The 13,974-nt window shown below is 51.0% G+C and overlaps 1 protein-coding gene and 5 non-coding genes across 6 annotated transcripts in view; 2 read left to right on the top strand and 4 right to left on the bottom strand.

Annotated features, from left to right (window-relative positions):
• The window catches only part of LOC138795159 (uncharacterized), a 4,450-nt gene extending 154 nt beyond the window's left edge, over nt 1-4,296 (top strand). The window contains exons 1-2 of the mRNA XM_069974144.1: nt 1-1,275; nt 3,389-4,296. The exon at nt 1-1,275 is cut by the window's left edge and continues 154 nt beyond it. Of these exons, the coding sequence (XP_069830245.1) occupies nt 826-1,275; nt 3,389-4,189 (1,251 nt within the window). The 5' untranslated portion in view covers nt 1-825 and the 3' untranslated portion in view covers nt 4,190-4,296. The remainder of the gene's footprint in view (nt 1,276-3,388) is intronic.
• TRNAY-GUA (transfer RNA tyrosine (anticodon GUA)) lies at nt 267-358 on the top strand. The gene is given in 2 exon segments: nt 267-303; nt 323-358. It is a non-coding gene; the product is annotated as a tRNA-Tyr (tRNA).
• A 2,394-nt stretch (nt 4,297-6,690) lies between the features above and the next one.
• Nucleotides 6,691-6,777, bottom strand: TRNAY-GUA (transfer RNA tyrosine (anticodon GUA)). The gene is given in 2 exon segments: nt 6,691-6,726; nt 6,741-6,777. It is a non-coding gene; the product is annotated as a tRNA-Tyr (tRNA).
• A 450-nt stretch (nt 6,778-7,227) lies between these two features.
• TRNAA-AGC (transfer RNA alanine (anticodon AGC)) lies at nt 7,228-7,300 on the bottom strand. The gene has a single exon. It is a non-coding gene; the product is annotated as a tRNA-Ala (tRNA).
• A 3,000-nt stretch (nt 7,301-10,300) lies between these two features.
• TRNAG-UCC (transfer RNA glycine (anticodon UCC)) lies at nt 10,301-10,372 on the bottom strand. Its single transcript has one exon. It is a non-coding gene; the product is annotated as a tRNA-Gly (tRNA).
• A 1,102-nt stretch (nt 10,373-11,474) lies between these two features.
• Nucleotides 11,475-11,546, bottom strand: TRNAG-UCC (transfer RNA glycine (anticodon UCC)). The gene has a single exon. It is a non-coding gene; the product is annotated as a tRNA-Gly (tRNA).
• Nucleotides 11,547-13,974: the final 2,428 nt, after the last annotated feature.

The following is a 13,974-nucleotide window of genomic DNA, read 5'->3' as shown; positions in this document are numbered from 1 at the left end:
CTACAACCCCCAGCATACCCAGATAGTCAGTCCAGACATACAGGGAGTTGTAGTTATATATCCCATGCAGTATCAAGTCGTTTTTTAGAGCAGCGCTTCCCATCCTGTGGTTCTCCAGCTATTGCAGAACAATGACTCTCACCGTGCATTGTCTGGGCATGCTGAGAGTTGTAGTCTTGTGACAGGGTGGAGACCACTTGCTGTGGCCTCCAGTAAGCACATTATACATGGAGGTGACCGTCCCAGGTCCCATGAGTCCTCAGGATCCTTCGATAGCTCAGCTGGTAGAGCGGAGGACTGTAGAGGAGGAGGAGGAGCAGGCATCCTTAGGTCGCTGGTTCGATTCCGGCTCGAAGGACATTTTTATTCACTTTTCACCCTTACTATTTAGACTATCCGCCTTTGCTTTAAGCTTTTTGTCACTTCTTAGTCTCCTGATTGAGTTTTTCTGCTTTTGAGCATCCTGAAAATGACGACCAGCTGCAGAACACAGCATTCCCATGACGACCTCCTGATCCTCCTCATTGGCCAGCCAACGAAGGGTTAACAATCCTGCTGCTTAGTATCGGCGGTGTTGTACATTGTATAAACCAGTTTCAGAGCATGGAGTTCCCGCACGTTCAGGACGGCAGCCTCGGGGGTTGTTAGGGCCAATGATAACATTGTCTGCTGGTTCTTTGTCCGGTTCTTCAGAGACCTCCAGACCCCCATTGTGTCCTACAGGAGAGCAGATCTTCCTATGAGACTTTCAGGGCAGGAAGTGACCTCAGCCCTGCTCCTCCCCCGTCTCGTTGTGTGGAAGGAGCACACGTTGCTGGGAGCAGCATGAGTCTTGTCAACAAGCGCAGGGCCAGGGCAGCTATAGCCATTGCTATGATCCATCACTGTATGCAGAAGAAGAAGAAGAAACGGAAGAAGAGGGCCTACTGGAGCAAGGACTGGCTGCAGTGTCGAGACTGCACCGCAAGCGCCACAATCTACCCAGAGTTCAAAGACGATAACCCCAATGACTTCCGAGAGATCTTACGGATGTCGGACGCCAGCTTTAACTACCTCCTGAGGGTTGTCACCCCGCTCATACAAAAACAGGACACCTGTATGAGGAAGTCCATCACGGCCGAGCAGAGACTGGTGGCCACGCTGCGCTTTCTGGCCACTGGCAGATCCTTCGAGGATCTGAAGTTTTCCACTGCGATCTCCCCACAGGCGCTTGGGGTCATCATCCCGGAAACCTGCAACGCCATTGTCCAGATGCTGAAAGGACGCTACCTACAGGTCTGTCGTCTCCCATCGCTCGGTCACAATGTGGTTTTAGGTGTGTGATTTTAGTCTTACAGTTATATCTATGGGGGGGGGGGGGGTTATAGTCTTATATACAGTTATGAGGTTTAGTGTCTCGGTGCTGGGTGGGGTTGTGGGTTCGGGTCAGAGTATTTCTTGGGAACAGGAGAACCGGCCTTCTGCAGTTGTTTCTGTTAGTACTGTTATGTAGTGGCATTGTAGAGGGATGTTGTCAAGGACCCCGTGTCTGGCACTGTTATGGGTGAGGAGGTTGCAGAGGGTCCTGTGTCTGGCACTGTTATGGGTGAGGAGGTTGTAGAGGGCCCTGTGTCTGGCACTGTTATGGGTGAGGAGGTTGTAGAGGGCCCTGTGTCTGGCACTGTTTTGGGGGAGGAGGTTGTAGAGGGCCCTGTGTCTGGCACTGTTTTGGGGGAGGAGGTTGCAGAGGGCCCTGTGTCTGGCACTGTTATGGGTGAGGAGGTTGTAGAGGGCCCTGTGTCTGGCACTGTTATGGGTGAGGAGGTTGTAGAGGGCCCTGTGTCTGGCACTGTTATGGGGGAGGAGGTTGTAGTGGGCCCTGTGTCTGGCACTGTTATGGGTGAGGAGGTTGCAGAGGGCCCTGTGTCTGGCACTGTTATGTGTGAGGAGGTTGTAGAGGGCCCTGTGTCTGGCACTGTTATGGGGGAGGAGGTTGTAGTGGGCCCTGTGTCTGGCACTGTTATGGGTGAGGAGGTTGTAGAGGGCCCTGTGTCTGGCACTAATATGGGTGAGGAGGTTGTAGAGGGCCCTGTGTCTGGCACTGTTATGGGGGAGGAGGTTGTGGAGGGCCCTGTGTCTGGCACTGTTATCGAGGAGTAGGTTGCAGAGGGTCCTGTGTCTGACACTGTTATAGGAGTACATTGTAGAGGGCCCTGTATCTGGCACTGTTATGGGGAAGGAGGTTGTGGAGGGCCCTGTGTCTGGCACTGTTTTGGGGGAGGAGGTTGTAGAGTGCCCTGTGTCTGGCACTGTTTTGGGGTAGGAGGTTGTATAGGGCCCTGTGTCTGGCACTGTTATGGGGGAGGAGGTTGTAGTGGGCCCTGTGTCTGGCACTGTTATGGGGGAGGAGGTTGTAGAGGGCCCTGTGTCTTGCACTGTTATGGGGGAGGAGGTTGTAGAGGGCCCTGTGTCTGGCACTGTTATAGGAGTACATTGTAGAGGGCCCTGTGTCTGGCACTGTTATGGGGATAAATTGTAGAGGGCCCTGTGTCTGGCACTGTTATGGGGATACATTGTAGAGGGCCCTGTGTATGGCACTGCTAAGGGGGAGGATGTTGTGGAGGGTCCTGTGTCTGTCACTATTTTAAGGAGAATGTTATAGAAGTCCCTGTTTTTGGCACTGTTATGGGGGAAAATGTTGCAGAGAGTCCTGTGTCTGGCACTGTTATGGGGGAGGAGGTTGTAGAGTGCCCTGTGTCTGACACTGTTATCGAGGAGTAGGTTGCAGAGGGCCCTGTGTCAGGCACTGTTTTGGGTGAAGAGGTTGTAGAGGGCCCTGTGTCTGGCACTGTTATGGGTGAGGAGGTTGTGGAGGGCCCTGTGTCTGGCAATGTTATAGGAGTACATTGTAGAGGGCCCTGTGTCTGGCACTGTTATGGGGGAGAATGTTGCAGAGGGCCCTGTGTCTGGCACTGTTATGGAGGAGGAGGAGGTTGTAGAGGGCCCTGTGTCTGGCACTGTTATGGAGGAGGAGGAGGTTGTAGAGGGCCCTGTGTCTGGCACTGTTATGGAGGAGGAGGAGGTTGTAGAGGGCCTTGTGTTAAAAAAAGACCATAATCGGCCGACATTATGCATGTCAATTGATTGTTGCCTTTTAACATGTTCTATTACACTGAGCGATTATCTGCCTGACCGGTTGGCCGATAATCGTTCAGTGTAATAGACTATTAAGTGCATGGAGATTGTTTCTTCCCGTGAAGTTCTCAGCTAGGAGCTTCATCCAGCTGTACCTGACTACTGGGGTCTCCACACCAGGATCCTGTCTCTAGGACAAGTCAGAATGTTTTTTAAGGTGACTGGGACACTTTAAACCTAATATCATAACACGGCCATTATTATTCTCTTCTAGTTTCCCACAAAACCCGAACAGTGGAAAGAAGTTGCACAACAATTTGAAGACTATTGGAACTTCCCGAACTGTGGAGGAGCCTTGGGTGGTAGACACGTCCGGATCAACCCTCCTCCGCACAGCGGCTCCTTCTACTACAACTACAAGGGATTCTTTAGTATTGTGCTCATGGCCATTGTCAATGCCGAACATGAGTTTATTATGATTGACGTGGGCAAAAACGGTAGGATGTCCGATGGAGGGGTCATCGAACAAACCCACTTCTATCATAAACTAAAGGAGAACATGCTGAACCTCCCCCCGACCAGTGAAACTAAAGAGGGTCTTAACTATGTGTTTGTGACGGACGAGTCCTTTGCGATTCACGAACATCTGCTGACGCCTTTCCCGCAGAAAGGGATAACGGAGCAAAAGAAGATATTCAACTATCGGCTCTCCAGGGCCAACCGGGTGGTCGAGAACGCCTTTGGTCTTCTACTAAGCCGATTCAGGATCTTTCACACAACAATTAACTTGTCACCCTACAAAATAGAACTGGTTGTTATGGCTTGTTGCTTGCTCCATAACTATCTGAGAAGGAACGATAGCGCACAGTACGCACCGGCAAACTTATTGGACCGGGAGAACCCCGATGACGGCTCCGTCATCCCTGGCGAATGGAGGTCTGTACCTTCTGGACTCATCCCATTACAACCTATTCAGCCACAGAAGCCGAGTGGTGACGCAAAGAGAAACAGGGCCAGGTATATGCAGTACTTCAATGGAGCCGGTGCGGTGGCCTGGCAGGATGAGATGGTCTAGCAACTCGGGAGAGAGACACCTGGATGCCGGGTTGAGCTCCGGCTTCTGGGAAACGCGTCCAGTGACAGTATTATAATTTATTATGTGGAATGTGTTTTATAAATAAAGGTTCACAAACTTTTCATTTTTCACTTGTGAACATTCGTATTATACATTGTCTCCCGACCAGCTGGGGTGACTGACACTACACTATCTACACTACACTACACAGTGTAGATGCTCCCTCCTCCCCATATGATGGTACATCCTGTAGATGCCACAGCCCCCCCTCCCCATATGATGGTACATCCTGTAGATGCTCCCTCCTCCCCATATGATGGTACATCCTGTAGGTGCCACAGCCCCCCCCCTCCCCATATGATGGTACATCCTGTAGATGCTCCCTCCTCCCCATATGATGGTACATCCTGTAGATGCCACAGCCCCCCCTCCCCATATGATGGTACATCCTGTAGATGCTCCCTCCTCCCCATATGATGGTACATCCTGTAGATGCCACAGCCCCCCCTCCCCATATGATGGTACATCCTGTAGATGCTCCCTCCTCCCCATATGATGGTACATCCTGTAGATGCCACAGCCCCCCCTCCCCATATGATGGTACATCCTGTAGATGCTCCCTCCTCCCCATATGATGGTACATCCTGTAGGTGCCACAGCCCCCCCCCTCCCCATATGATGGTACATCCTGTAGATGCTCCCTCCTCCCCATATGATGGTACATCCTGTAGATGCCACAGCCCCCCCCCCCTCCCCATATGATGGTACATCCTGTAGATGCTCCCTCCTCCCCATATGATGGTACATCCTGTAGATGCCACAGCCCCCCCCTCCCCATATGATGGTACATCCTGTAGATGCTCCCTCCTCCCCATATGATGGTACATCCTGTAGATGCCACAGCCCCCCCCTCCCCATATGATGGTTATCCTGTAGATGCTCCCTCCTCCCCATATGATGGTACATCCTGTAGATGCTCCCTCCTCCCCATATGATGGTACATCCTGTAGATGCCACAGCCCCCCCCCCTCCCCATATGATGGTACATCCTGTAGATGCTCCCTCCTCCCCATATGATGGTACATCCTGTAGATGCCACAGCCAACCCCCCCCCTCCCCATATGATGGTACATCCTGTAGATGCTCCCTCCTCCCCATATGATGGTACATCCTGTAGATGCCACAGCCCCCCCCCCCTCCCCATATGATGGTACATCCTGTAGATGCTCCCTCCTCCCCATATGATGGTACATCCTGTAGATGCTCCCTCCTCCCCATATGATGGTACATCCTGTAGATGCCACAGCCCCCCCCCCTCCCCATATGATGGTACATCCTGTAGATGCCACAGCCCCCCCCCCTCCCCATATGATGGTACATCCTGTAGATGCTCCCTCCTCCCCATATGATGGTACATCCTGTAGATGCTCCCTCCTCCCCATATGATGGTACATCCTGTAGATGCCACAGCCCCCCCCCTCCCCATATGATGGTACATCCTGTAGATGCCACAGCCCCCCCCCTCCCCATATGATGGTACATCCTGTAGATGCTCCCTCCTCCCCATATGATGGTACATCCTGTAGATGCTCCCTCCTCCCCATATGATGGTACATCCTGTAGATACCACAGCCCCCCCTCCCCATATAATGGTACATCCTGTATAAACCACATGTTGCCCAGCATCCTTCCCATATGGTCTAGCGGTTAGGATTCCTGGTTTTCACCCAGGCGGACGGGGTTTGACTCCCGGTATGGGAATTCCTTTTGCTTTGGGTCGTTTTTTCCCCCTTTACTATAATATTCGGCTTTTTCAGAATTTTCAGAATCGGATTATTATAACAACAATCGAGATATATCATTCCTGTTATTATTATATTGTGTCAGTTTGTGATAATCTGATCCTGTTTTCTATTCCATCATCGCACTGTAAATCCTGAATGTGTGAATGCAGCCTAAGTGTCCTATTACACAGGGCGATTATCGTTCGAAAAATTGTTAGATCGTTCAAATTCGAACGATAATAGTTTAGTGTAATAGCAGACAACGATTAAACGACCAACGAGAAATCGTTAGTCGTTTGATAGAATTTGGACCTATTTTTATCGTTGATCTTTTTCATGGAATAAGACGTCGTTCGCAGTAGCAACAACAAGACGACCGCAAGAACGCTCATAACTAACGATCACCGTTCCGTGTAATTGGGTGAACGATTTCAGGTCGTTTGCCATAGTGGTCATTTAAGATTATTTATCGTTGATTTCGAAAAATTGCTTTGTGTAATAGTACCGTAAGTGTCAAGGGAAGGGGAGGTGTGAGGAACCGTAATTACACTAATAGAAGCTTCACATTAGGAAGCATGGGCCGGAAGGAGTCAGTCTATCTTTTTAAAAGAAAAAAAATTATGGATTTTAATAATATATTTGGTGACTTTTATAAATACTAAAAGAGATGATTATACGATTATATGGGCTGAATTTTAAAAGCAAAAAAAAAAATCTTCCTTCGAGCCGGAATTGAACCAGCGACCTAAGGATTGCCGATGTTACTACTACAGTCCTCCGCTCTACCAGCTGAGCTATCGAAGGATTCCATGGCACTCAAAAGGGACGCTCCCAGCAAATATGTTGTTCAATTTTTACACAAGCTAACAATATATACACATGTATTTCATATATATTTTTTTATATTTTGGACAATTCTGTCTCCACAACTTCCTCTCTGTAAGCAGCACGGCAGAGATTTGCTTTACAGCCTCTGTGTCTTACCAGATAGGAGGGGAGGGTTCAGACCACTCCCCACTAGTAACAGAGAGGAGGAGAGGGTTTAGACAGATCACCACTCCCCACTAGTAACAGAGAGGAGGAGAGGAGGGCTCAGACCCATACCGGGAGTCGGTGCTCGTACACATGTAGCCACACCCCTAGAGCAACTAAATGTCTCATTTGCATATTGATTAAATAGTGATTTATTGTTTTGTTATTTCCTAGGTAATTTGTTTATTCCTCCAGTAAAAAAAAAAAAAAAAGTAAAAGCTTTGGAGGATGCGGGCATCGATCCCGCTACCTCTCGCATGCTAAGCGAGCGCTCTACCATTTGAGCTAATCCCCCTCCTCAGCTTCCCAAACGGCAGCCAGAGTTTGTGGAAAAGACCGGTGTCTACAGCTGATGTGGTGCTCCACCCGTGTGGTGGACGACTGGTCACTTGCCAGATGATGAAGTGTGACTCCGCTGCAGTAGTGGTTAGTCGGGATATAAGTCAGCCAGGTGTTATACTGTTGTGAGGCCAGTGCCGATTAGGGGCACACGGGTATGATGGCACACCTGCTTTTATTTTGGTGAGGCTGATTATACACTTTCCCCTGTGGTCGGTGACCTGCCGGGCTTTGGGGGTCCCTTGGGTACTTAGCACAGTGGTCCGGAGTGGAGTTATGACCCACCCGGACTATCGGTACCGCCACCCACAGAAAGGGGAGATAACCCAAGGAAGATGCAATGGCTGTGTAGGTGCTTAGATAAGGATCACAGAGTCCAGTTAAAATAAACTCTTCTTTACTGCAGGAATACTTGATACAGTGATACACAGTGACCGGATCTGTGCTGAGAGCTGAGGAGGAGTACAGTCGTGCTGACTGAGTTGCACGCTGAGAGATAGAAGAAGTTCAGAAAAGTAGAGAGGAGGATGTTGAGAGAGTCCCAACCCAAAGTAGTACTGTGCTCTGCCAGAACTTGAGAAGTAGAGAGAATACTTGTGCCGTGTTTTGACTCTTTGGTCTTTGCACCACCCATTGCCCACCAGTGTCGGGCGACCCGTCCTAGAGGCTGAAACAAGACCCAGACTTTGTTACTGGAGTTGAGCAGAGTGGCCAAGGCTTCCTGGTTACACCTGTGCTGCGAGATAGAGTACGTAGGCTTCTAGCAACTTTGCTCTATCCGGATCAGTTCCTATTTATTCAGGATACTGTCCTGCACTTTTAGACTGGTTCATGACGTGGGCTGGGATAATCCCTGACTTGTCCTCTCTAAGTGTGCGTTCAGCACTGCATAGTAGAAGTGTAGAAGTGCTGCTTTCAAGAAAAGGGTGTCTGTCCACTATCACTCCTTAGACTGGACTACATTGGACTAGCTGTTTGTGTCCTGTAACAGTGGACCTTGGTGGGACTCCACACCGGCAGTCGGAGTTTGTCTCCACTAGTAAATAGACCAGTGGCAGCTCCACAGCCGTCAGAAAGAGTTTGTGGCAAAAAAAAAATTGTATACCGATTGGTTTTACTAAACTTTACTATAGTTTTATGGATCAAAACAGCGGGTTTTACCTAGCGAACATTCCAGAAGTTCCTGGCCAGTGGGCGGTGTAAGGAAATGCAGGTGACTCTGGAGATCTGGACTGAGCTTCAATGCTCCAAAACAACAGTGAAAAGTAGAGTACCGAGGAAACGGCTGCCACCGGTCTACACAAACTCCATCTGCCAGCTGTGGAGCTGCCACCGATCTACACAAACTCCATCTGATGGCTGTGGAGCTGCCACCGGTCTACACAAATTCCATCTGATGGCTGTGGAGCTGCCACCGGTCTACACAAACTCCATCTGATGGCTGTGGAGCTGCCACCGGTCTACACAAACTCCATCTGATGGCTGTGGAGCTGCCACCGGTCTACACAAACTCCATCTGCCAGCCGTGGAGCTGCCACCGATCTACACAAACTCCATCTGATGGCTGTGGAGCTGCCACCGGTCTACACAAATTCCATCTGATGGCTGTGGAGCTGCCACCGGTCTACACAAACTCCATCTGATGGCTGTGGAGCTGCCACCGGTCTACACAAATTCCATCTGATGGCTGTGGAGCTGCCACCGGTCTACACAAACTCCAGCTGATGGCTCTGGAGCTACCACCGATCTACACAAACTCCATCTGATGGCTGTGGAGCTGCCACCGATCTACACAAACTCCAGCTGATGGCTGTGGAGCTGCCACCGATCTACACAAACTCCAGCTGATGGCTGTGGAGCTACCACCGATCTACACAAACTCAATCTGATGGCTGTGGAGCTACCACCGATCTACACAAACTCAATCTGATGGTTATGGAGCTGCCACCGGTCTACACAAACTCCAGCTGATGGCTGTGGAGCTGCCACCGATCTACACAAATTCCAACTGATGACTGTGGAGCTGCCACTGGTCTATAACACAAACTTCAGCTGCCAGCTGTGGAGCTGCCACCGTTGTATTCCACAAACTCCAGCTGCCGGCTGTGGAGATGCCATCGGTCTATAACACAAACTCCGGCTGCCGGCTGTGGTGATTACCTGGGGGATAAGCTCAGATGGTAGAGCGCTCACTTAGCATGCCAGAGGTTATGGGATTGTTGCTGCATTCTCCATAGATTTTTCATATTTTCTAATGAAGGACAAACACATTACTGCACCGGGAACACAGAGAGGCGCGATGAAGGGGGGGTGGTTGTAAGTGAAGGGTTTTCCCTTTTTTACCAAGGCCCAGCAGACTTTGGAAAAAAACCCAAACCAATGGATAATCTTTCTTCCACCGGAAGAGCAGGATAATAATGTCTCCTCAGCTGGTGTCCAGGAGCCGCTCTCCATACTGGATGTGACGCGTCTGGTGGATTTAGAAATATCTCATACACAGAGTTTCCTACCACTGATCACAGTTTGTGACACTGGGGTGGCTGGACCGCTGGGCTGCTCCCCCTCCTGGGCGCTGGCTTTGCGGTGGTGGTGGTCGCCAGTGAACGCTGCACCATGGCTAGAGTAGGGACTCGTGTATCAGAGAGCTGCACGTGGTACATGAGGCAATATGGTTTCATCACATTATATAATAACTTCTGATGTTGGTTTTTAATGTAGCTGAGAAGCTTTCGTATGAACCATGGGTGCGATGTGCAGCCATTTCTGTCCTCCAGGATTGTGCAATTTGTAACATTCACTATCAGAGATCAGCGAAGCACTTGGTTTGATCAGTAAGCAGCTCGCTGATGCTCCTCCCCGGGGGGCAGGAAAAGCTGAACGGTTCACATTTAGGGAATTTTCCTCTAAAGCTCGAAAATCCCGAGAATGATTTGTAGTTTTGTAAAAAGTCATTATCTGCGTTGGCCGGGAATCGAACCCGGGTCAACTGCTTGGAAGGCAGCTATGCTCACCACTATACCACCAACGCCTGATGTTACAAGACACCTAAGAGTTACACGGCCACCACAGACGGTTCTGTCTAATCCTCTATTTCCCATCCTAACGCACATGTTTAGGCTGTGATCAAACACTAATTGAACACACGAACAATGGCCATTCTTGCAGTGAAAATTGCATTGATTTCAATGCACTATGGCCAGAAATAAGTGACATGTCCATTATTTCTACAGCCGTATTAACGGGACGTTGTTTGAATTGACTTCAAGGCAACACATTTTTTTTATGACAAGAACGGCCATTGTTTTAATCGTTAACAACAACCGTTCTTGTCATAAGAAAATACACTGTGCAGGGGGAGAGGATGGAGAGCAGGAGAGATCCCCCAACCCCAGGCCTCCATAGCTATCACAGCAAGAAGGTGCAGCACAGTCCTGTCCAGCACTCTTCTCATTTCCTATATACTTGCTGGCAGCCTATATACATATATACTCACAGATACAGCTGACTGCTCAGGGAACAAAAGGAAAACTAAGCCCAAGAAACTCAGGAGTGAACAGCGGGACATCAAGTCTAAGATTGTGAGTATAGGGGGTGTCCCCTAAATATCGGGGGGAAAGCAGAGGACAAGCAACACCCCTAATCCTCCAAAGCTGAACATGGAGGAAACCAGTATGGGGGCAGTGCTCCCCCACAGCTTCTGTCACCCCTATACTCACCTCCCCCTGCTCCCCCGCAGCTCCTGTCACCCCCAATACTCAGCTCCCCCTGCTCCCCCGCAGCTCCTGTCACCCCCTATACTCACCTCCCCCTGCTCCCTCACTGCTCCTGTCACCCCCGATCCTCACCTTCCCCTATTCCCCCACAGCTCCTGTCACCCCCTATACTCACCTCCCCCTACTCTCCCGCAGCTCCTGTCACCCCCTATCCTCACCTCCCCCTACTCCCCCGCAATTCCTGTCACCCCTTATACTCACCTCCCCCTGCTCCCCCCAGCTGTCTCTCTTCTTCCCCTGTCCGGGAGGAGCTCTGAGTACAGGACCCGTCCTCTGAGCCAAAAGCTTCACAACATTTAGGGAATTTTCCTCTAGAGCGTGAAAATCCTCGGAAAGATTAAATAAAAAGTAATCATCTGCGTTGGCCGGGAATCGAACCCGGGTCAACTGCTTGGAAGGCAGCTATGCTCACCACTATACCACCAACGCTTGATGTGTGCCTCTGTTCATGAACACATCTAAAATGTACTATGATTATGAATTGACAATTTTCTTTTTAATTTAGCTTTTTTTTTTTTACCCCAAAGACCGCGGGTGTATATTTATGCCCTGCGGCCGCCTCAGGGAGTTCAGGGCTCAGAGCGGGGCCACGAGGACTGTAGCTAGAACATTAGTAAACCTAAGGTCACTGGTTTCATTCTGGCTTAATGGACCTTCTTTTTTCTTTTTAGAGGGTTATCGTTTAATGTTGGACGTTTCATCCTTCTGAAACACACACTCTGGCTGCGCTCGTCCTCTTCCACCTTAGAACACCCGTCCCTGAGAGCTTTCCTTTCAGTGTAGAAAATTTAAAGCAATATGGCCAAGCTCTCACCTAACCACCAAATGGGCCGACCAATCATACCAGAGGGACAGAGGTGCAGCACGCCCGTCCAAAGCTCCAGCCTGGTCACTAGCATTCTAGTCACATGACCTTCTAGAACCACCTTTTCAGCAGGCCTTACCTCGAGAAGTGACTGCTGACACATCGGTGTCGGGATCAGGACACCACAGACTGCTGACATATTGGTGCCGGGATCAGGTCACCACAGACTGCTGACATATTGTTAGGGCCACGGCGGTGTCCCGCGCTCCGGACCGCCGCCGTGACTCCTCACCCAGTTCCGCAGCAGCCGGTGTCCACATGCAGGGACCCGGCACTGCGGCTACTTCGGCCCAGGTGGGAGCCTCACCTTGCCTCGTTCCTGCCCGTCACTGTCAACCAAGCCAGGGGTAGCGACCTGGGGGTCGCCTGCCACAGCAAGTCCATCCCGCCTTGCGGCGGGCTCTGGTGAAAACCAGCGGCCCCTTAGACTCCGCTCCCTGGTGAGGTTAGTGCCATCGCTAGTGACGGTCTAGTGGATCCACCACTCCAGGCGTTACAGTAGGCTCCAACCATGGATCCCGGCGAGGTGCCTGATATTCGTGACGTAGCCCGAGTGGTCGTCCAGCAGGCGCAGCAGATCCAGCAACAGTCGCAGCAGATTCAGCAACTGACCGCCGCCTTACAGCAGCATACTACAGCCCAGCGCTCTCCACCTCCTGCAGCTCCTTTGAGACTCCGACTGGCTCTCCCGAGTAAATACGGAGGTGATCCCAAGTTGTGCAGAGGATTCCTGACTCAATGCACCATGCACATTGAACTTTTAAGTAGTCAGTTTTCCACCGAGCGCTCTAAAGTGGCTTTCATCATCAGCCTACTGGAGGGTAGAGCTCTGGCTTGGACCAAGCCTCTCTGGGACCGAGATGACCCTGCTGTTGCTAATCTCCGAACCTTTCTGGCCGAGTTCCGCTCCGTCTTTGAGGAACCTGCCCGTGCGTCTTTGGCTGAGACAGCTCTCCTCAATCTCTCTCAGGGCAGTTCCACCGTTGGCGACTACGCACCCTGGCAGCAGAATTGGACTGGAATGAGGCCGCTCTAATAGCCACCTTCAAGAAGGGCCTGTCCAGTCGGGTAAAAGACGTGCTCTCCGCCCGAGATCTTCCTACCTCCTTGAACGATCTTATCTTACTGGCTACCAGAGTCGACAACCGGTTTACCGAGAGAGAGGAGGAGGTTCGGCAAGAACGGCGACTAAGCCTGCCTCGTCGCCATCACCGGCTGGCACCTGTTTTCCAGAATCCAGTCACGCCAGTACCCCAGTTAACTCCTGAAGTTCCGATGCAGGTAGAACGAGCTCGCCTGACCTCTGATGAGAGAGCTCGCCGACTGGAGCTGAATCTCTGTCTCTATTGCGGTGGCTCTGATCACTTCCGGCAAAGATGTCCCCAACGTCCTCAGCGTCCAGGAAACGCTCGCACCTAGGTCCGGTAGGAGAGGCCTCCCTAGGTGTGAATGCTACCTCTCCAAGGTTGTCTCTGCCAGTCTCCATCCAGACACCCTCAGGACAAACGCACCAGACTACTGCCTTCATCGACTCTGGGTCTGCAGGCAGTTTCATTGCAGCCACATTGGTCCAAAGATGGTGGCTACCCGTGATCCAGCTAGCCCGATCCCTGGCTATCTCCTCGGTCACGGGCGAGACTCTTACTGAAGCTGTACACTACCACACGGCACCTCTAGTCCTCCAGGTCGGCGCCTTGCATCAGGAGAAGATCTCGTTCTACGTCTTGCGCCATTCTTCTTCCGACATCTTGCTGGGTCTACCTTGGCTGCAATTACATACCCCTAGGCTATACTGGAGAACCGGGGAGGTTCTCAGTTGGGGTCTGGACTGTCCTAACCGCTGTCTGAAGCTTCCTCAGCCCAAATGCTCTATGACGTCACCTGACTCCGTCAAGCCTCTACCCGGCCTACCGGCAGTATATCAAGACTTCGTTGATGTCTTCTCGGCCAAGGAGGCGGACTCTCTACCACCTCATCGGCCCTATGACTGCC

Source organism: Dendropsophus ebraccatus, chromosome 6, assembly GCF_027789765.1.
Source record: "Dendropsophus ebraccatus isolate aDenEbr1 chromosome 6, aDenEbr1.pat, whole genome shotgun sequence".
NCBI classification, from domain to species: domain Eukaryota; kingdom Metazoa; phylum Chordata; class Amphibia; order Anura; family Hylidae; genus Dendropsophus; species Dendropsophus ebraccatus.
This window is presented reverse-complemented; position numbering and strand designations above follow the sequence as displayed.